The sequence below is a fragment of the Sorex fumeus genome, unplaced genomic scaffold, assembly GCF_029834395.1.
Source record: "Sorex fumeus unplaced genomic scaffold, SorFum_2.1 ptg000037l, whole genome shotgun sequence".
NCBI lineage: Eukaryota > Metazoa > Chordata > Mammalia > Eulipotyphla > Soricidae > Sorex > Sorex fumeus.
In genome coordinates this window covers 11,494,407-11,515,978 of record NW_026606094.1, presented here as the reverse complement: position 1 = coordinate 11,515,978, position 21,572 = coordinate 11,494,407, and the positions used below count along the sequence as shown (strand labels likewise).

The 21,572-nt window shown below is 37.7% G+C and overlaps 1 protein-coding gene across 1 annotated transcript in view; it reads right to left on the bottom strand.

The window, feature by feature from the left end:
* The window catches only part of TSPAN12 (tetraspanin 12), a 71,546-nt gene that overhangs the window by 39,002 nt on the left and 10,972 nt on the right, over positions 1–21,572 (bottom strand). The window contains exons 4-5 of the mRNA XM_056118115.1: positions 16,561–16,643; positions 14,740–14,875 (exon numbers count right to left, since the gene is read on the bottom strand). Of these exons, the coding sequence (XP_055974090.1) occupies positions 14,740–14,875; positions 16,561–16,643 (219 nt within the window). The remainder of the gene's footprint in view (positions 1–14,739; positions 14,876–16,560; positions 16,644–21,572) is intronic.

Below are 21,572 nucleotides of genomic sequence, written 5' to 3'. Positions count from 1 at the left end.
ATTTGAGGTGTTAAGATTTACAAACCATTAAAGACAGTATTTCATGCAAACTACGTTCCAACACCCCCACCAGTGTGTCCGCTTCCTTTTAAATTTTTCTCCTCCTTCTACAAATTAGGGTTTCCCTGGAGGCTATAATTCAGAGCTCAGAGACTTCTGCTTTTAAACCAGTTGGTTGCCTGCCTCACGAACAAGACACTGTTTCAGCTGGCAAGCATCTTGTTCTTAAACATTATTTTATCCCCAGGGCCCAAACAATGCCTGTTACACAGTAAGTATTCAATAAATGTCAGTGGAAATAATGATCAGTTTACCAACTAAAATGAAAACAAAACCAATATCGTATTTCCTGAGTTTTTCTTCATTCAAGTCCAAGTTTCTTGTTAACATTTAACTCCCTTAGTCACTGCTTATAAGTTTCTATGCTAAATATTGCCTGTCTGTTTCACCATGTGTCTTTTTTTTTTGCGGGTTATATTATGACAACTCAGTGTGTCTTTGTATATTTAAGACAATTTACATAGAGAGATAAAAGAGGTACTACACAGACTCTCCCCTCTTTCCTGGGCTACCATTAACTAAACACTAAACAAATGAAGACCAGGAAAGGATGTGTTTACACCAGGAAATTAGAATGCAATTACTTGCATTACAAACTATTTCATTTGCTCTAAAAATTATTCCATACAGAGCTCCTGAATAGCTGTTTCCTTGTTGTAATTAAACCAAGAATTGTGCTCTATGGATAAGTTCTTTCTCCATACATACGTTCATGAAAAAAAAAATGCATCAAGGCAAACAGATAAAAGGACACCCCCCCAAGGGAAGCAATTAATTTTATTCAATAAATCATTCAAGCTAAGAATAATCAACTATCAGCTCAAATCACAGAGCTCTCAGTGAGCTAGATAACAAAAAATTTGATAAAACACTGTATGCAAAATTGCATGATCAATTTTTTTTGAAACGATGCAAATGGAAGAACACTGGCTTGGAAATAAACCGAACCTGGCCTCAGATTCCGGCTCCTTTGCGTACTAGATGGAAGAATTTGGGCAAACCACTAAGCCTTGGTTTATGCAAAGGTTTGTCAAAGGATACTTGCAGGGCTGAGGAGATAGCTCAAATGCCTAATGAGTACAAGGTCATGGGTTCATCACTAATCTCCATCCCAAATACCACCAGGGGTAGCTCTCTGGTGGTCACTGATCATCACCAGCTGCCCAAAAGATGGAAAAAGCATTGTTGGTGGTGAGCCCAGTGGAGGTGCGCCATTATTCTAATGTTCTCCCCAAAACATCGTAACCATTCCATAATATTAGAAAATGAAATTTATGTGCAATTTTAGCAGTGTCACTTTAAATTTATTTATTTATTTTAGGTTTCGGGTCACATCTTACAGTATTCCAGGTTTACTCCTAAGTCTAAGCTTAGGGATCACCCTGGTCAGGGCTCAGGGGGAACATAATGGGGTACTGGAGATAGATAATGGAGATAGAACTCAAGTTGGGCACATGCAAAACTTTACCTGCAATATTATCATTCCAGTCCCTAGAAGTGTCACATTTTAAATACTAAAATACTACACAGCATTAAATAAATATTCCATGCATATTTCTTTTTTTTTTCTGATTTTTGAGCCTGGTGATGCAAAAATTTGGTTCTTCTGGCTCTGTGCTCTGGTTCACTTCTGGCAGTGCTCAGGGGATCATGTGATACCCAGCATCAAACCTGGGCCTCCTGCATGCAAAGCATGTATTCAATCAAGCTGTCTCTCTGTCCCAGTGTATATTTACTGAATAGAACTAAGTCTGATTATAGGATGGCAGTGAGGGTGTGTTCATCTCCCCCCAAGACTATCAGTGTTGCTTCCTGAAAGGAGATCTTATCATAAAAGCTATCTGATAGCTTAAAAGGTAAAGAGAAAATATAGACAAGTATATTTTAGAAGGTGGAGAAAAGAAAGAGCAAAAATATCTTTGCAGTGCCCCAAAAGTGAGATGCTTAACCATTAGTGGGGAAACCTTTAACCAACCTATCCACATTATAGAGCCCTTCACAAGTCATGGAGGCAGAGCTAAAAAGAAGACCTTACCGAAATCTTATTTAGGAATACTTTAGACACCTTCATTCTCCTTTCTCTCGCTTTGTCTGGATAAAAACTTGTTTCCAGGAACAGAGAAATTATTGCTAGGGTCACATGGTTCATCTGTGGAGACCGTATAATAGGAGTGGGGCCACTAAATACAACGGAGGATGAAGTTTAGTACTAGGAACAGAAAAGCCAGGTTCAAAACAACATACTTTTCCATAAATACCAAAAACCTCAATCAAATAAAAATAGCATTGATTTTCTCAACAGAACACTGGAAGCCAGCTAGAGGACAGCAGGAGACTGTTTTAAAAATGCTCAGGAAAAAAAATTATTTTCAGGCTATAATTCTATAGCCATAAAAGAGAACATGGAAGCGTGTATGTAAAATTGCCGGAAAGTATACAGGCTTTTAAATTTTATCTCTTAGGTGTGCTTCCTCAGGAAACTCCTGAAAGATGTGCTCCCTAAAGTGAGAGACTAAACAGAGAAGAACAATAACTTGGATGCCAGGAAACAAAGATCTAAGACAAGAGGGAGGGAGGCTAAGGAAATCCCAGAACAGTAATCGTGGGATAGCTCATGAAGGCCAAACCGTTAACAGTCCCAGGAGGGAGCAGGTCTAGAACCTTCTGAGAGCAATTTCTTTGGAAAATAATCATCAATAGAAAGACTCAAACATTTTAATATGTATAAAAAGAAAATTTATGTCGGGGGAGCTCACAATTTAATTAGATATCCGTATATAGTTTTTTAAAAGTTATTAATTATATGGGCTGGGAGATAGCTTTGTAGTGAGAGGTGAATTTAATCCTGGCATCACATGATCCCCCAAAGCACCCTGGGAGAAACTCCATGCACTGAGCTGAAAGTTTCCCTTGAGCACTGCTGGGTTTGTCTGAGCAAGAGTTATTTATTACAAAAAAAAATATTGTTACAGAAAGAAAAAGTAAACACAGTACTTTACATGACCCAGCTGTGAAGAACACAATCATCATGTAAACACAGATTGAATCAGGATTATATGTTTACACTGAGGTGCAATAGGAAATATGTATAAAAAGAAGGATGGGAAAGGGTGCTAGCATCTCACTGTTCATAAGAACCCAATAGATAGTGTTGAATACTCAAAACTACCATTATGAGGATAGTTATATCATGTGACACAGAGATATGGAAATGAGTTCCAAACTTAAAAGTGGCTGCCTGTTAAGAGTGAAGGACTACTATTTTTCATAATAAGCCTTTTGGATTGAACTCTGTAAATTAGGTGTAGAAAGCACTCTGAATAAAGTGAAACAAAATTAAGACAAACAATGGCCATTGGAAGCTTGAATACTAAAGATAAAATAGTTGCTAACTGAAGGATTTTAAGTTTGCATTATATAGAAAAAGTGACTCAGAAAAGTTGAAAACAGTAGATCAGTCATATATCAGACTATTGAGGCAATGGAAACTTTATTCTTACATACCATGATTCTTCTGTTAAATGTACCTGCAGCAGGTCAAAATAAAAGCTATAACAAAAACCAAAGTGTCTACTTAAACGTGATTTATAAACCTCATTAAGAGGTCTCTTCCACTAGAATTTGTTTGCAAGTTTGGGTCTCCCATGAAATATTGCTCCATTTTAGGGGTTTGTTTTTGTGTGTTCTATTTTTGGCCACACCCTGTAGAGATCAGGGTACCTTGTGAGGCCAGAAATTAAACCTGGAGTACCCACATGCCACCCACATGCCCTTTGGTCATCACCTGGATCCAAAATTTTACTCAGCAAAACCACACATATAGTTCGCTCACATCATTATTGTCCACAATAGTTCATTCTATCACAGAATTATGAAGCTTTGCATTCTGCAATGGGGAATTTCATTTGAATTTCAAAGGGAAATCTGGCTTTTTCATTGTTAAAGATACAGATAGATACATATGCATATAGACAGATATGTACACACATATACATGATATCAGAAACTGCGAGTATATAAAATTAAATTTTAAAAAAATTATGTGTTCAAAAGTGTGCATATGCAAATGGTATGTAAATTATACACATCTGTAAATGCACAAATCATTTATTATGCAGAAGATTTACATATATAATTTTTTACTCTTCAGAAATATTCTCTGCTTTTTAAAAAGAGAAAATGGATATAGGTATATTTATCAGAACTCAAGCAATAGAACACTGAGTTTCAGAAAGCATAATCTCTGGAGTGAAATCTCCAGGATTTAGGTCTCTGCTTGCTCTATAATAGGCAGATAATAACCTAGTCTTTCTGTCTCTCTGTCCTTGTGAGTAAATTGGACTAACAAGAACGCCAATCCATGGTACAATGGGGAGAGCAGAATGAGTAAAGCACATACTGACGCTGGTGTATGGTATGCATTATGTTAAGGGCGTGAGTAGTAGTGTAAGCAATGTTAGCGATCCATGAACTGAGTCCAACTACACATATGAGTTGAGCTATATATTCACACATTTTTAAAAAATAAAATAAAGAATGACCTAAAAACCCCATGTGTCCATCCTTGATGTTTTTTCAGCTAAGGTAAAAACTACCAATAGTATCAAAAATTTAAAAATGGCATAAAACATCCTTTTGTTTTCCACCTATTACAACTAATGAAAGATTCAAATGCTGTCTTAATTGCTGTCAAAATCCTTGACAACTTATATCAGTAGATCCATCTTCTCCATTTTTCATTTTTTGTTTGTTTTTATGCTCAGGTCCATGGCTCAGTGCTCAGAGATCACTTCTGGTTGTGTTTGAGGAACCATATGTGATACCCAGGATTGAATCCTAGACAGCTGCATGCATGAAAAGTACCTTAACAATTTCTTGGCCCAGTCAATCCTCTTTTTAAAAATTTATTCTATTATGTGAGTTAGGTAAGTTTCTTGGAGCCAGAGAGATAAGTAGAATGGGGCAGTACTTGCCTTGCAAGCCACTGATCCTAGTTTGATATCTGGCACCACATGTGGTATCCCAAGAACATCTAGGAGTGATCCTTGAGCACAGAACTCTCACTAAGTTCTGACCACAGCCAAGAAAATTAAAAATAGCAAACTTCTAATATGAAAATTAATTTGTATTTATATTTTATTATTCTTATAATGAATCCTGGAGTTATAGAAATAATTAATGCTTAACAGATCATTAAGTTGAACTTTCATAAAAGCATTCACAAATGAAGTGATTGATTTTCTTTTTCAAAGCTTCATTCCTTTAAAATTAACAATTGCTATAAAACTGCTGAGTGGAATTTTCTTTTGTTTAAAACATTTTTATCTTTTTTTTTACTTTTGACGAAATAAATTTATTTTTAAATGTTCATTTCTAAACTTTTACCTACATAATGAAAATACAAAAAGCAAAACAACCTGCCCTAACAAAACCAATTAGTTCTCTCAGTACTTATACTTTGGATAGTATTAAACTGTATAAGTGATAAAAAATATAAGAAGAGATGGAAATGATTGAGAACATCTTTATTAGGAAACATAGCCTGTTAATATAAAGGTATCCTCACTGTATCCAGCTTTATAGAAAAGGGACTCTGAAATATATACTAGCTGAAGGAGTCAAGTAACCCTGAGATCCAACTATCTAACTAACCACAGATAGATAAATTATTTCCCCAATTTTTTCTACAGAAATGCCAAAACAAAATTTCAATCTTGTTCTGAACACTTTTACTAAGTTTCTTCATGCTCTCCTGCATGGGCAACCAAGAATCACAGAACCTTTTCAGTAAGAATATATTTCACAGAGAGAAAATTTAAAATGATAAACATTGTAAAAGTTATTGTAACCTGCTACTCACTTAATTTACAACAAAAACTCACATCACTTTAACTAAAGTAACCTACTTGAATTCGACATATCCTGAAACCCAAAATGTCAGCTTTGCTTATCTTGAAAAATTAATATAATCTAAGATTCACCTCCCCTCAACAAAAAAGGCTTCAAAATATAACATTTTTTCTGAACATTTTAATATTTTAAAACACACTGTCTTTGACTCCAATCTACATGCTACATAAACAATACTTTTAATAAACAAAAAGTTTCTAAATGATAAATGATAAACTCCAGTCTCTACCCTGTCAAATACTAAACTCTGCAAGCTTTCAGTGCTAAGTATCTCTATGGCAGTTGTTTATTTTTCCTTTCATGGTGATTGGGGGTTTAGAAATATTATATTACTTATAGTTAGTAAATAAGAGAATTCCAGTGCCAAATATTTGTACAAGATAATGGAACAGCCAGCATTCTGTTAAGAATCCACCGAGACTAACTACCAAGAGTCCAACAGTACTTACTTCTTAAAAACACAAACATACAAAATCTGCTGCAACCCAGTTTCAAACAATCTCACAGCAGAAATAGGGTTGATCCAGCCTAAAACCCTACTGTTCACCATGCTTAATTCTCCCTATAATTTTACTTTATAGGTAAAATTAAATATGCTTCCTTTTAAGTTCATCAATAGCATGAGATCAGTCTGCTTTAGGAAGGGGTCAAAATGATAAGCCAAATTTTTATGAAACTCCTGAGCCTATACTAGGAATCTAACAACAAATATGAAAGTATTGGTTATGCTAAAGTCCTTTGTTCATGCTTATTCTTGAACATAGACTACGTCTAATAATGCGTATCAATTTACTTTTTCAATTTTGCCTACACTAATAACCGCTGGGATCATTATTGACCAAAGATTTGGGGTACCTGGAGATGTGACTCAGTGGTCCATCACCTGCCTTGCACGCTGGAAGGTACCAGTTCCATGTCTGTAGCACCATACAAACGAGTGTGATCACCACATGGATGTAATCCCTGGCAGCACTAAAGTGTGTGAGCTCTGGATAGGCACCAAGAGCCCACTCACCACAATGAGAGCAACAACAAAGCGAAAGGAAAGAGAAAAAATATATATTAATACATGTGCTCCTCTAACTCAGACAGAGAAACGTGTAAGGCCAGGATCTAAGGGATTTAGCCAAGGGCTATGAGTTCTTGGAGTCAGTGATCTGTCTCAGGAGATGTAACACATTAAGGATGAGGCAATAAAGTAACTGGACATGCTGGATAAGGCACCATGTAATAGTTTCTGCTGCTTTGTAAGCTAGTTCACTTAAAGTCTGCATGCTCAGCCCTGTCTCAAAAGATTTACAGGGTGTTACTGGTCCCTGAAGAGTCTGTCTCTACATATTATTGGGCTATTCCTCAGCGTGCAAGACAGGGTGGGTCTACCACCAGCATGTGGACAGAAAAGTGCAAAGAGAAAGAAGTCTTAGATATAACCTTAAGCAACACAACCAAAAGACCCACCAGATGCAGGAAAGTCATGTAAATAATGACAGTCATTAAATTCTCACCCAAGTTGCTCTGCATTAGTAATGCATGCTAATTGATAGAAGAAACACTCTGAATGAAGGATCATGAATCATAGAACGATTTTAAAGAAATGCACTTTTGTTGCTACAAATACTTGAACTATCACAATATAGGAAAGTAGAGACCTCTGAAGACATGCTTTTACAAACAGACCAATGATGATTTGAAAGGAAAATATCCATTACCTGCAGGAAAATGCTTCTAATATGTTTGCGAAGTTTGTTTTCAAACAAGAGTGCAAACAAGCAAGTTGCTCTAAGGCCTTTCCCACCCCACCTCTCCACCAGAAAACTCTTACCCATTTTCAATATTCAGCTCAAACAAAGACTAGCCTGAGAAACCTGCCCCTCGTCCCCTACCCTTTCTGAGTTTGTGTTTCCACAGTCTTTTTTTTTATAACCTGAACACTTTATTTTGCAGTATTATATTCTTTCTCTCTTCTCTTTTCGTCTTTCCATCTCAGGACTCTCTCCGAGATTGTGCACTTGATTGATACCTTTTTATGGAGGGAGAAAGGAAATAAGAGAGGAACTACTAGGGAAGAAAGGAAAAGAGAGTGGAACTGGTTTGATTCTTGGGCAGGATAACTATGGCAGGATTTTAAGAATTCCTTTTTAATCATAAGGACATCTGAAGAATATATCTTTAAAGCGAAATGACTATGAAATGCTATGTCATTGTAAAAAAAAAACATATTTAAGTCTTACCTAAAATTTTGCTGGTGATTAATTAAAGGTATTATAATAGGAGGGTGGTACACTGGAACTTGCATGGACTTTAAGCAAAGACACCATCTGAATGCTAATGACAACAACTACCAGTGGTATCTTTGGGCATGCAACATCTGTAAAGTAAATCTATTCCAGTCTTTGCTGTAATTTTCTTAGAAAACTAGGGTAAAACACTGAGCAGACTGCTCAATATGCAGTCAGTTACAGGATGGACCCTGGTTTAGAAATAAAAGCTATTAACAAAATTTATAAATAAGAATAACAAAGATATCAAACTTACTTGATTAATTTTTGCTTAATGATTTATGACTAGCTACATAATTATAAAACATAAAACTACTAAGAGCAAGTCTTAAACAGGGAAACTGAAGAAAATGAAGTTTTTTGGATGGACAGGATGATTTTAAATAACAAAAAAAACGGAGGAGGTTAAAGTCTCCGTGTGCATTAAAAATGTATTTGATTTCCATTAAAATAACTATTCCTAATCGGGTTCAATCACTGTAAAAGTAACGAAGGCTTTAAAAATCCCTTCAAACAATCAACAGCCATCTGTAAATCATATGCAATAAAGAAAAGAAAACCTGCCCCCTTCAAACACAGGGTCCTGGTATTAAACATGTGAGGTGTGTCCAACTTCATTTCTGACCACTGCTTGACCAGATTTGGTTGTTGGCATTTGAGAATACATTAGCTTCACACTCTGACAAATGACGTCGCAGGACTGTGACATTCAGCTGCTGTCGATATTGTAAACATGTCTGTTCAATCTGTTTACATTCCCCCTGAGCTGCCACAGCTCTCTTAATGCCTATGTTAATAGCAAGGTAGAATTGCAATAACAAATGAATTTCATTTAGTCTCCAGCTAAAAGCCTTGGGAAGTACCCTTTAAAGGCTTAAAACCAATTTCCATTTAGCTTTAATTTCTCTTTTAAAGAGAGAAGGAATTTCTGCTACCGAAATTACTGAGAAAGTCATAGCATATTTAAGTTTATTTTCCTAGTCATTTTTGCCTTGTTTTCTCAATATAATTAGAATTTAATTACTCCTAATTTCCTCAGAAATATATAAAAGTTTCTGTTCTGTGACAGTTTCACATCTTTTAAGAAGAGAGCTAGTTTTAGTAGGTTTGAGAGATTTAGCCAGTAAAAATATAAGATGCCCATTTTAATTCAAGGTTCAGATAAACAATGAATAATGTTTTGGTACATCTGCATCATAAACACTGCGTGGAACATACTTATACTAAAATATTTTTCATTATGTATCTGAAACAAAGATTTGAATGGACTGTCATTTATTAGAGAATGAGAAATTAAGGTGTTTTGGCAACAAGTCTCTATGATTTAATAGAAATGTCGCACTTGTGACCAAGAGTAACCAGAATTGCTTTCCTATGGGTGGCCTCTAAGCATCTTGAGGGTTGTCACTGCTGGTACTATTGTTTGAGGGGAAATTGTGCAAAGGAGAACAGGAGAATAGATTGATTAGAAGGATCTGTTTGGAAGCTCTCATTTTTTCTTGATCTGTCTGTGAATATGAGCATTTTGACTTGAGAAGTATCAGAGTCCAGCTGCCAAATCTTTTTTTTTAACAATTACTCAAGAGATAATGTAGTTCTCAGAGATAACAGTATCTTTTTTTGAAAAAAAGCAACCTCCAGCTCATCTGACTCACCTGTCTTAAAAGTGAAACAAAACTGATTAGATGAGTACACACAGATTGAATTAAATGCACTCTGCTTATTTAAATATTTACATCCAAAAAAAGGGTAAGGAACTTCCTAATTTTTTTTTTTAGTTAGGATAAAAAGCTAAAAGGGGAAAATGACCATGAGATTTGCCTTTCAAATACTTACTGAATACCTAACAACATGTCATTTCATTCTGTTAGCTTCCCCGCCTTTAATGAGATATTTATCTTGTAGTTTAATTCCGCTTAACAGCCAGGATCCTCCCCTAAGAGCTCACTAACTGCATTCTAGGCACCATCCTTCATTAGATGGCCCGGACACTCTCCTTCCTCATTTCCTAGCCATCATTCAACTTAATAAAATTTATTAAAGCAACTGCCAAGGTAGATGGCTTATGCTATGAAGTTGTTCACAGTCTGGCAGTATAGGCTGGATATAGCATTGCTCTATAGCACTGTCCTCCCATTGTTCATCGATTTGCTCGAGTGGGCACCAGTAACATCTCACAAGAAATTGTGAGACTTGTTACTGTTTTTGGCATATCAAATACACCAAGGGGAGTTTGCCAGGCTTTGCCCTGCAGGCGAGATACTCTCAGTAGCTTGCCGGTCTCTCTGAGAGGGGCGGAGGAATTGAACCCAGGTCACCACATGCAAGGCAAATGCCCTACCTGATGTGCTATTGCTCCAGTCCAGGCTGAATATAAAAAATTAAAAAATAAATAAAATAAAGATCATCATAAGGAAATATCTCTGCTTCAAAAACTGAGTGAAGTCTGTTAGAGCAAGAGGCGAGAGACCCAGGGAGAGTGTGGCAGTCAGAAATGCTGACTCGGCATCTCTCTACCACTCACAACTGACCATGGGCAGGTGACTGAACTCTGAAACTGGTTCACAGTAATTGATCTTAAATGATTATGGTCTGGCTTAAACTGTAAGAAAATAGGTAAAATATTATAAAATGAATCATGTTCATAAACACCTAAGAAAAGGCAGCGATGACAGTAAAGATGCTACAAACACACTCTTGGGATAGGACTGGCATGCTCGAAAGATCAGATTCTCTATGTACTAGCTATGCACACCAGGCAAATAACTTAGCTAATCTGTGTCAACTTTCTTAGCTATATCATGGGAATAAAAACAGTATTGTTCTACTTGAATTTGAATTCAGAAGAGGGAGAAACTTGATTAGTTCGTGTAAAACTCTTGATATACAAAACTCAACCCTTCTACAGTATCTTTAAGCACCTTGAATATTTAGTTTAATTATGATCTTCTTCGAGCTGGAGCAATAGCACATCGGGTAGGGCGTTTGCCTTGCATGCGGCTGACTGGGTTCAATTCCTCTGTCCCTCTTAGAGAGCCCGGCAAGCTACCGAGAGTATCCAACCTGCACAGCAAAACCTGGCAAGCTCCCCGTGATGTATTCAATATGCCAAAAACAATAACAACAAGTCTCATAATGGAGACATTACTGGTGCCGGCTCGAGCAAATCGATGAACAATGGGAGGACAGTGCTACAGTGCTACATGATCTTCATCATCATCATTAATATTTCAGGATGTAGTATTTTACATAAATTTAAAATGGGCTGGCAATGTTTAAACAAAAGTATTAATAAGAAATTACTAGCTAATGGATAACGAGTAAAAGCAGAAAACTGAATAAGAAAAGTTTGTTCGGGTGTCAGATATGCAGCTTGTTCAAAAAATAAAGCAGTAGGTTAAAAAATCTGAAAATGGTAGATGAAGTCTTAACTGCAGTTTGATGCAATGTGGAGATGTCTCTAAACACATCATTAGCAACCAATCATCTTTGAGGTTTTAGAAGGGAGAAGTCATGTGACTATAATTATAAGGATAAAGATAACAGAGGCAGGAAGTTTAGTTAGGAGTCTCTGCACTGTTTTAGCAAGAAGTTAAGAGATTCTATATCTTGAGCATTTCAAATGGAGATAGGAAAGAGGAAAGAGATTCCGAAGACTATCATCATACCACACCTATAAAACTGGAGAATTTTTTAGAGGAAGAGAAAACGAATCCAGAAAGGAAAATGAGCAGTGGATCAGAGGCAAACTGACAGTTCCCAGATCACCAGGAGCTGAGAACACAGATGATCCCTTCGCAAAGGAGAAGCTGTGCTGGGTCATGACAGAGTGAGGTCTAGAAACTTGCCAACAGAAGACAGAAAATCCAATGTAATTGAGGAATAAAACTCTCACCCAGTGTCAAGAGGAAGGAAAAACCAACAAATAGTCATGGACAGAGAGGAGAGTAATGCATAAAATTTTGATTTGCAAAAATGAGTATGTCTAACAGGAATATGAAGAACATGTAGGAAAAAGCAGTACATTTATACTCAAATCCTCCTAGAGAAGCCGACCAATTGGGGTTGAGCATGGAGTTCTTCCTCTCTGGATTCAGGAAACACACACACACACACACAGACACACACACATTATATTAAGGATCATAACAAACAAAAAAGTAATAGAATGTTTTTCTATCATACACATTGATCTGATGGTCAAAAGCGGTGTGTGCCTAAATTCTCAATTAGTGTTGAAAAATGAATGTACAAGTAAGTAGCCTTCAGAATCCCAATAATTCATGTGTCCCCATGCAAATCTTTGCATCCTAGGATTCCTTCCAAGCATCAAAAATTAGCCTCTCATACCAGTCTCCATGATTCGTCCTGCCTTAAGTGGAGACCAAACTACATTGTCCTTTGTCATCTTGCAGACAAGCAGACTAACAGAATGCATAAATGATTTTATAATTATGTTTATAAAAAAATTGTTGAGACTCCATGCTCACTCCACCTATGCTAACCTACCCCATTTCATTCCACATTCCAGGAACCATCCAAGTCATACAAGCAGGAGAGAGGGGCCAAAAAACAGTCAGACCTTAACTGTATAAACTATATCGCTGAAAGATTATGGCTTTAGATAATATTCTGAGATTTTTTAAAAAATAACATAGGTATTCTTAAAATCATATCTTATAAAATTAAGCCCTCAAAATGGTTGAAATTATCCAAATATGGGGTTGGAGCAATAGCACAGCGGGTAGGGTGTTTGCCTTGCATGCGGCCGACCCAGGTTCGATTCCCAGCATCCCGTATGGTCCCCTGAGCACCGCCAGGAGTAATTCCTGAGTGCATGAGCCAGGAGTAATCCCTGTGCATTGCCGGGTGTGATCCGAAAAAAAAAGGAAAAAAAAGAACAGAAATTATCCAAATATCTTCAAAAACCTCATCCACCATTCTATCACCGCATGTCAAGGTGAGAAAAGAAAGGCATTATGTTCCCTTTCTCTAAGGATGCCTTATTTTCAATGGCATTTACTGTTTCCCGATTCCAGACCCTGAAGAGTTGTCCAATAAGAAGCTGAGACATGCATTAACACAGGTTGTTCCTATGAAAGTCAAAGGTTTAGTTCAGCCTCGCACTATGATTCTGTTTTAATTGGCTTGGGATGGAAGCTAGTCAAGCACTGGGTGTGCAGGAGCCGGGTCGTGAGAGCCAATTTATGTTCATCTTTCTCCACACTCGTCATTCAGTGATACCATGTGGTGACCTGAAAAGAGAAACTACCTCACAGAAATCCTCAAATGCCACCAAGCAGCGCTTTTAATCCACTCAGACATCCAGCACTGTGGCACACCAGTAGAATGTTTTGCAACTTTCCCCTAAGAAATTAAGGCAGCTCCAGCATTGAGCACTGTTGCAAAGAAAGGAATATGAAATGAATTCATTTTCAGGGTTCCGATATGTCTATAATAACTTATTAGCAACTTTAGCTCCTGGTGCCATTAACATGCAACATTTTATACACTCAGTGTACTAACTACGCTGTATCTTTTTTAAAATTTTATTGAATCACCATGAGATAGAGTTATAAAGCTTTCATGTTTAAGATTCAGCCATATAATGATCGAATACCCATCCCTCCACCAGTGCACGATTTTCACCACCAATGTCTCCAGGATCTCTGCCCCCCACCCCTGCCCCCTATCCCAGTCCTCATCCTGCCTCTATGGCAGACAATTTCTCTTATACTCTCTTTCTACTTTTGGGCTTTATGCTTTCCTCGAATTTTCCCACCCCCATTCAAGCCTAACTGCCAGGGGCAGTCGCTAGATAATTTATTTTTCCATTTAGGCTGTATCTTTAAGTGTGTTCCAATTCTTTGTGTTAAACAAGGGTTTACTCATTTTGGGGAAAAAATAGTTAAATCATCTCTCTTGGAATTGCAAAATTAGAATGTTGAAGTGAATTTTAAAAACTAATCTAATCCAATTCTGAGAATTAATAAAAAATTCTATGATTATATAAAATAAGGCAATACTTGATAGTCTATGTAAATGCAGTAGACAGGATTATAATGTCTGTTTTCTGCTACCTCAACTTTCACTGGACTTGCTTTGAAAAGGAGAAAAAGAAATACAATTCTACTATGTTTTCTTAGTTATAGATCCAAGGGGACTTTCTGAGTGGTAATGAGGTCCTGACACTAGAAAGAGTTCATACTTTCAAATGAAACTGTCAACACACAGTATGAGTGAAAGACTTAAATAATGTACAAATTTCCATGCCCCACTGTTTGGGCCTGGCAAATGCTTGCATTGCAATCATTTCTCCTGGAAAAAATGCTTCCCTTCTCACAGGAAGCTGAACAATTACACAGATTAGAGTACCACTATCACAGTTCTCTAGGCACATAATCTTGAGCACAGATGAAAAAAAAAATGGTACAAAATAGTACACCACAGGTTGGTATTTTTAAGCAAAGAGGAGATATGAATAACATACCCATGCAAGGAGCAACAGATTTCTTTTCACTGTTCCACAGTATCCTAACATCCCCACAATGATAAGGAAACAGCAAACGGCAATCATGACCGGATGAACCACAGGAAAGTAAGTCAAGATGACCGCCTCCTCTACCCTAAAAGAAGAAAAGTAAAGCTGTATATAAACAAAATACAAACTTAAACACAGTTGCGTGTTGTGCTAATATTTTACTTTATCATTTAGAAAAATACCTCATTTCTTCCATTGAAGTACCCTGATTTATTATACTGTTTATGACAAGGTTTCATGCCTACAACGTTCCAACACCACAGTTACTCCAAGACTGTCCATTTCCCTCCACATTGTCTCAAGGTCTGCCTACCTCAGAACCCCCAACCCTTATTAAGTTCAGTTCTGTAAAGCAGTTCGCAGGATTCATTGTCTTTGACCATGGGTGATTATTACCTTATTGCATTTCTTTATATCCCACATATGAGCGTAATCGTTCTCCATCTGTTCCTTTCCTTCTAACTTCTCAGCATTATATTCTCCAGTTCTGCCCATGTAGTGGCAACTTGCATGATTTCTTTCTTTCATATAGCCAAGTAGTATTCCACTGAACTCATCATGTCTCAAAGCTGATGACTGTCTGCTATTTTCAAAATTGCCATACTAGCGCCAATTTGCTCGATTTTGTTTAGTTTCTTATACTAGAAATGTGGTAGCATTCTGAGTGAAACTCATTAAAAATATAAGACAGAGGCACTCTATAAGAAGTTGGTCTACTCAGAGCTCTTCAGCGCTTGAGGAAACCACATGGGACTTTTGTTAATTTCCAGGAAGATTGTTCCTCCTTACTAATATGGAACCCCATATACTGCATTTTCTTTCTCTTTGACAATAGATACTCTGATCCCTCTCCAAAATTGTGAAGAGTACTATATATGATGTCAAATTAAGAGAAAAAGGAAGAAAGAAAACTAATTTTTCTAGAAAATGATTTTGTTTATTTTTAATCAGAATCAAAGTAATAATAATTCTAAAGATTTTTAAAATTACATTTTTGTTTAATTTGGGTGCCATGGATCAAACCACCTAGCAATGTCCAAGGGCCTCCAGGCTGCACCTGGCAATCTAACTGAGCTTGACTGCATCCTATGCATGCCCCTTAATCCTTGTACTATATCTCAGAAACTTAAATTACCAATCTCAAGTTCTTACTAAACCCCACTGTATTCAAGACATTTAAAAAATGACCTCTGTTAATCCTTATGACAATTCAGAATGGTATAAACCATGGTTCTTCAACCTTTTTACAGCTGTGGATCAGCACCTGTCCTTCACACCTGTCCAAGAACTGTAGGTTTAACCAAGGTGGTAGGTTAGTGGCTTTAACCTTCTTACATCTATGATCTGTGGACAATCCCCATTCAAAGATGAAAAACATGAGGCAGGAAGAAGTTTAATAATTTTTCCCTTGAAATCTGAGAAGAAAATTGTTTTTGAGGGTTTGGTTTTCATTAGCTCAGAATCATGAACGCAAATTGGCAGTGATTTTCTTAGGGAAAGGTAACTTTGCTGTCCTTTTTCCCAAATACAACACACTTATGCCAGGAGACTGGTATCATCATACCAAAAATGATCTCTCAAGCATGGTATGGCACCTTAATGAGAATGTTAGAAAATGCAAATGTCTGCTGTGAAGGTTGCCACAGGCACCAAAATCTTTCCAAACAATTGGAGAACAGCAGTGCCATCCAAGATAGCTGAAGGCATAGTTAGAGAGAAGCATCTGAGAATCCTGAAGAAAGATTATTAGTCATGAATTATAAAGCTTACCTTGTTTTTGCAGTTAAGGTCAGAACATTATTTAAGTAGTCCCTCATCCACGCAGAGACTGCCAACACACTGATGGACATTAACTGGGAAGGGAAAATACAAATTAGTTACTAAGGATTCATGCAGCACCCTTTACAAGAATAACAACTTTCAAAAATTGAGGATTTTTATTAAATTGCCACTTTCCATAATTATTGTTTACCACCTGTTGAAATGTGCTTATTATTCTAAGTGTTTGCTATTCTCTTTTGTCCTCATTCCAGAGTCATATATAGAATGTCAACATATAGCAATAAGAAAATTAAACTGTTAGATGGTTGGTTCCAGAGCAGGGCAGGAACTGCACAAAATTAAGAAGCCACAAAAAGGGGGAAAAAAACCCTGTTTCAAAGGCCAAACTTTTATGTCCTTCTCTTCTGAAGAAAAAAAAATTACTCAATACCTCCCACTTACCTGCCACCACCAATTAAAATTACCTTCTTCAAGTGAAGAAAGAGAAAGCAACCCCAAGTGCACCTGCATCTATAACTGCTCCTCCTGGATCATTCTAACACCCCCTCTTCCTGCCAGGAGGGTGGTATTGCCCACTTTGGGCAAGAGTGAACTAAATGAACAAATGTACAATAAAAGTTAGATAGACAGACAGACAGACAGACAGACAGATAGATAGATAGATAGATAGATAGAAAGATGGATGGATGTAGGATAACAATGGTATGCCCATTCTCCTTTGCTACGGAGAGCTTAGGTTTTTCGGGTGATACCCATCACAGTGCTCCTGAAGCACCTCCATTCCTCTGTGCTTATTGGAAAGTAGCTCTAAACATTTTTAGGATAACACTGGCATGTCCTGTTTCCCTTGCCACAAGAAACTCAGGTTTATTACAGTGCTCCCGAGGCACTTCCATTCCATTGTGATTATCTGTAAACTCTTCCCTATGCTCTTCTCGCCAAACAGTTAATCAGCTTTTCCCCCTAACCAGACTGTTAACTTGTAAGGTCAGATTCCTCATAGATCTATGATTTATGTATGAGTGAAATATTGCCTTTCTCCTCTCCTTATGTCTTTTGAATAATTTACTTTAAAGCAATGTCCTTTTTGTATAGATAAAAGAAGACAGTTAATATTATGCTTTTGTAACTTGGGATTTAATTGGCTTCGAATATTATTCACTCACAAGCATCTGCTTTCTCGACTTAAAACTCAGTTGCCCTTAGTTCCAGCACCCCAAAAGCAGGGTCCTGACAAGGGACTGAATGGACCCAGGGCAAGCTGTGAGCTACCTTGGCATCCAAATGGGCCAGGCCAAAGTGCCACAATGCTCAACTATAAGTTGAGAGCTTGGTCATGGACAAATGCTGTCATGATCCAAAAAGTAACGACGAGATTAGGACCCTGCTCGGCATAGGAAAGACTAATCTGGCCTGAGCACTGTATTCTGAGATCAAGATGACCCCAGAAGAGCAATTCTATAAGCTTAATGAATCTCTTACTGTGTCCATACAAAATGATTAATATTATGAATGCTTATATGTTCGTTGGACAAGGAGATGAGAAACACACTCATAGGATTCCACTCTTGGGTGCGCCATCCTGCTGAATGGATATCTGTCCTAGAAGAAGTATCCCCTGAGGGAAAGGCTTTGTCCCTATTGATTGTGACCTATGTGAAAGCCCCAACCACTCATGCGCTGGGATTTAACTGGACTGTAAGAGTGGGCTGGGGGATCAGATCCAGAGCCAGGAGAAGGAGAAGGAGAGAGGCAGAAGGAGAATGAAGGGGTATCAAGAAGGAATGAAGTAGCATGGGCGAGGAAGAAGCAGGAGGAGAATCAGAGGAGAACGGAGATGGGAATGGAATAAACTGCAACTGACACCAACCAGTCTGGCCCTCGTTGCCTTCCTTTGTCTGCCCATCGCCATCAACCTCCCTGGGGTGGGGGAAGTGGCGTGAGACTACCAAATGCAGGTGGCATGAGAGATAGAACTGCTGCCCCCCTTTTGTGCTTACACATACAGACATATGTGTAAGCAAGAAAGCAAATACAAGTGAAGTTGTAAAAAAAAAATAGACTAACTTGAAAGGATTTCCATTGGATAACGTTAAAACAATTTGAGCCTAAAAAAAAGGGACAGTACTAACAAGAAGCAGTAGTTAGATACCAAATATGCCCAAACCTGAATGTTTAGAATTCACTAGACACCATATGAAGCAGATACAATTCACTATCCAGGAAACATATAAGGATCTAGTATGTATTCTACCTTTCCTGAGCAAGAAACAGGGACATTATGAGGGTTTCTACAGAAGAATTTCTGCCAAGACTGTCTATTGACTCTGTAACAACGATTAGTATCACTATTTAACAAACAGTTCTGAAATAATTATCTCTAGGCTAAGATCCTCAATAGCTATAGAAATGATCAAATAAGTAGCTCTCTGTTCACACATTAAAAAATCACCTCACTCACGTAGGTCTCAGAAAGATCATTGAGCCCACATATTCCCAGGTCCTATTCTTGGGACTAGAGTGTGCCACGAGACATTTGTAGAGGCTTCACCAGCGGTCTAATGTATATTCATGGCTGAATACTGCCTATGTGAAAGAGGAAGGAAGACTCTTACCCCTTCCCCCACCCCCAACTAAAGAAAGGAAAACACCAGTCAGAAGGAAAACACAAGATCCTACCATCAGTATTAACTAAGACTAAAAGAGATAACGAGACACAAGGTGCCATTTCAGGTGATGCAATTAGATGTACACAAAATACATTTGAAGTATGTGTGCCAAAAAGTCAGAGTGGGATCGAATCTAATCAAGTCTCCGACTCTCACAATTACTTTATAAAAAATATAAGGAATCGATTTAAGCTTATTAAGTGCCACCCTGGGGATGCAATCAGCAAAATTGAGAATATGAGAAATTTTACTGGACAAATAATCTGGTTTCTTCACTCTGAAAAATTTATAAGTCAAAAAAAAAAAGAAAAGAAAGGAGAACAACATAGTGCAGATTAAAAGAGATTTAAGAGTTGCCCACTGCCATATTCGCTTGACTCTTGATTCAAACAACCAGCCCCAAAGAGACATTTATGATTAAAACTATGGGAAAACTGAGAATGATTAAATATAACTGGACATGTAATAATATTAAAAACTTAAAAACTGTTATTTATTTCAGAAATGTATTGAGGTTATTTTTAAAGGATCCTTTTTTAAAAAGAGATATGGTAAAGCAATTATATCTGAAATACAGTGGTTCTTGGGTCTTATTTAATAAACCATCAAGATTCTGAGTGGTTAGGTGAATAGTGGAGTTCACAATAATAACTGCTGAAACCAGGTCAAGAATAACAGGGGTAATTATATCGTGCTTTTCACTTTTGCTTAAGTTTCAAATTTTCCATTATTTAAAACATTCTTAAAGAAAGAAACTCTCTAGAATATAATCCAATATGTTTTCCCAGGAAACTCTAAAAATAAAAGGTTAGCCCCTAAATTCTGAAGATATTTCCTATTTTGATGAACATTTTTCTAAAGTGTGCCTTAATACTTATCTTCTTACATACAATAAGATTCAACTGACTTAGTTTTTAATAATTATGCCATCTTAATGTGTGCCAAACTACCATTATATACATTTTTTTAGCTGTAGTCGATAAAGCAACGAATATACTAGGTACAATGAGTCTATAAACTCAAATCTGTGGCCCTGAAACATACTTTCAGGATAAATGCTCAGAGTATGCAGAACATAGGGAGCACTATGACCTCTTGTACAATGAAGTATGTCCACCTGCTTAGAAAAGCAACTGATGAATTCATTCTTCCAACTTTCAGCTGAAAATATTCTCTGCCTTATACTGTCTGTACTGATTGGAAATCCAAAAACAAAAGAAAGCAGATCCATACCTTTGCAGGGCTTCCTGAAGGACACTGAGAATAGATAAACCAAACAATGACAGACTGTTAAAAACACATTCATGCACAGATAAGTGAAGGAGTCTGTTCAATAATCTGTTCAAGGTCTCAGAGATTCTAGTAGCAGAGCTCTGATTCAAAATAAAAGCCTTTGGGCTTTGGAGCTCCAGATTCGCTCTGTAACGACCTTCCTCAGCCATGGGTATGATAAGTTCCACAGACAGAGAGGAGACAGCCTGGCACCCAGCTGGGGCCACTATAAAAAAATTGATTGAGGGGGTAGGTTGGGGCAGGGGCAGCGTGGAGGCTCAGGCTCCAGCCCATACGACTGAACTCTAAACCTTAGCAAAATGGGAATTCTGACATCAGTGACCAATGACAGAGACAGCTGAGAGAGTTAGGCTAATTATTCACTGTATCGCTGTATCACTGTCATCCTGTTGTTCATCAATTTGCTCGAGCGGGTGCCAGTAACATCTCCATTCGTCCTAGCCCTGAGATTTTAGCAGCCTCTTCTTACTCGCCTTTACCAATGTATTGGAGGCTCAGACAAACCCCTAAGATGTTTGGTCACGGGGCTGGAGTAGGGTAAGGCGGACACAGCGAGTAGGGTGTTTTCCTTGCACACAAACAACCCAGGTTTGGGTCCCAGCATCCCATCATCCCATATGGTCCACTGAGCACTGCCAGGAGTAATTCATGAGTGCACAGCCAGGTGATCATCGCCGGGTGTGACCCAAAAAAGAAAAAAAAAAGATGTTTGGTCACCTTACCTTGGCTTTCTGTCACCTGAACGCCAACCTTCTGCAAAGTGGGGATCTTTCTCCCTGGACGTGCCTCTTGATTTCAAATACAAAGCAAGTTATTCTCCTCTAGTGAACTCTCCCACTACAAGCCACTGACCTCACACCAGTCTACTGAATTACTCAAACTAGCCCATCCTAAATCAGTATTGCCTTGTCAGTTCATAGAAATCAAAATAAAGTGCTTCCAAATCCCTTCCTTTCCTTCTGCCTCTCCATGAACCCTACTTCTTCCCCTCTTACCCTCTAGACCCCATGGTGAGGCAAAGAATCCTTGTCTTGAGAT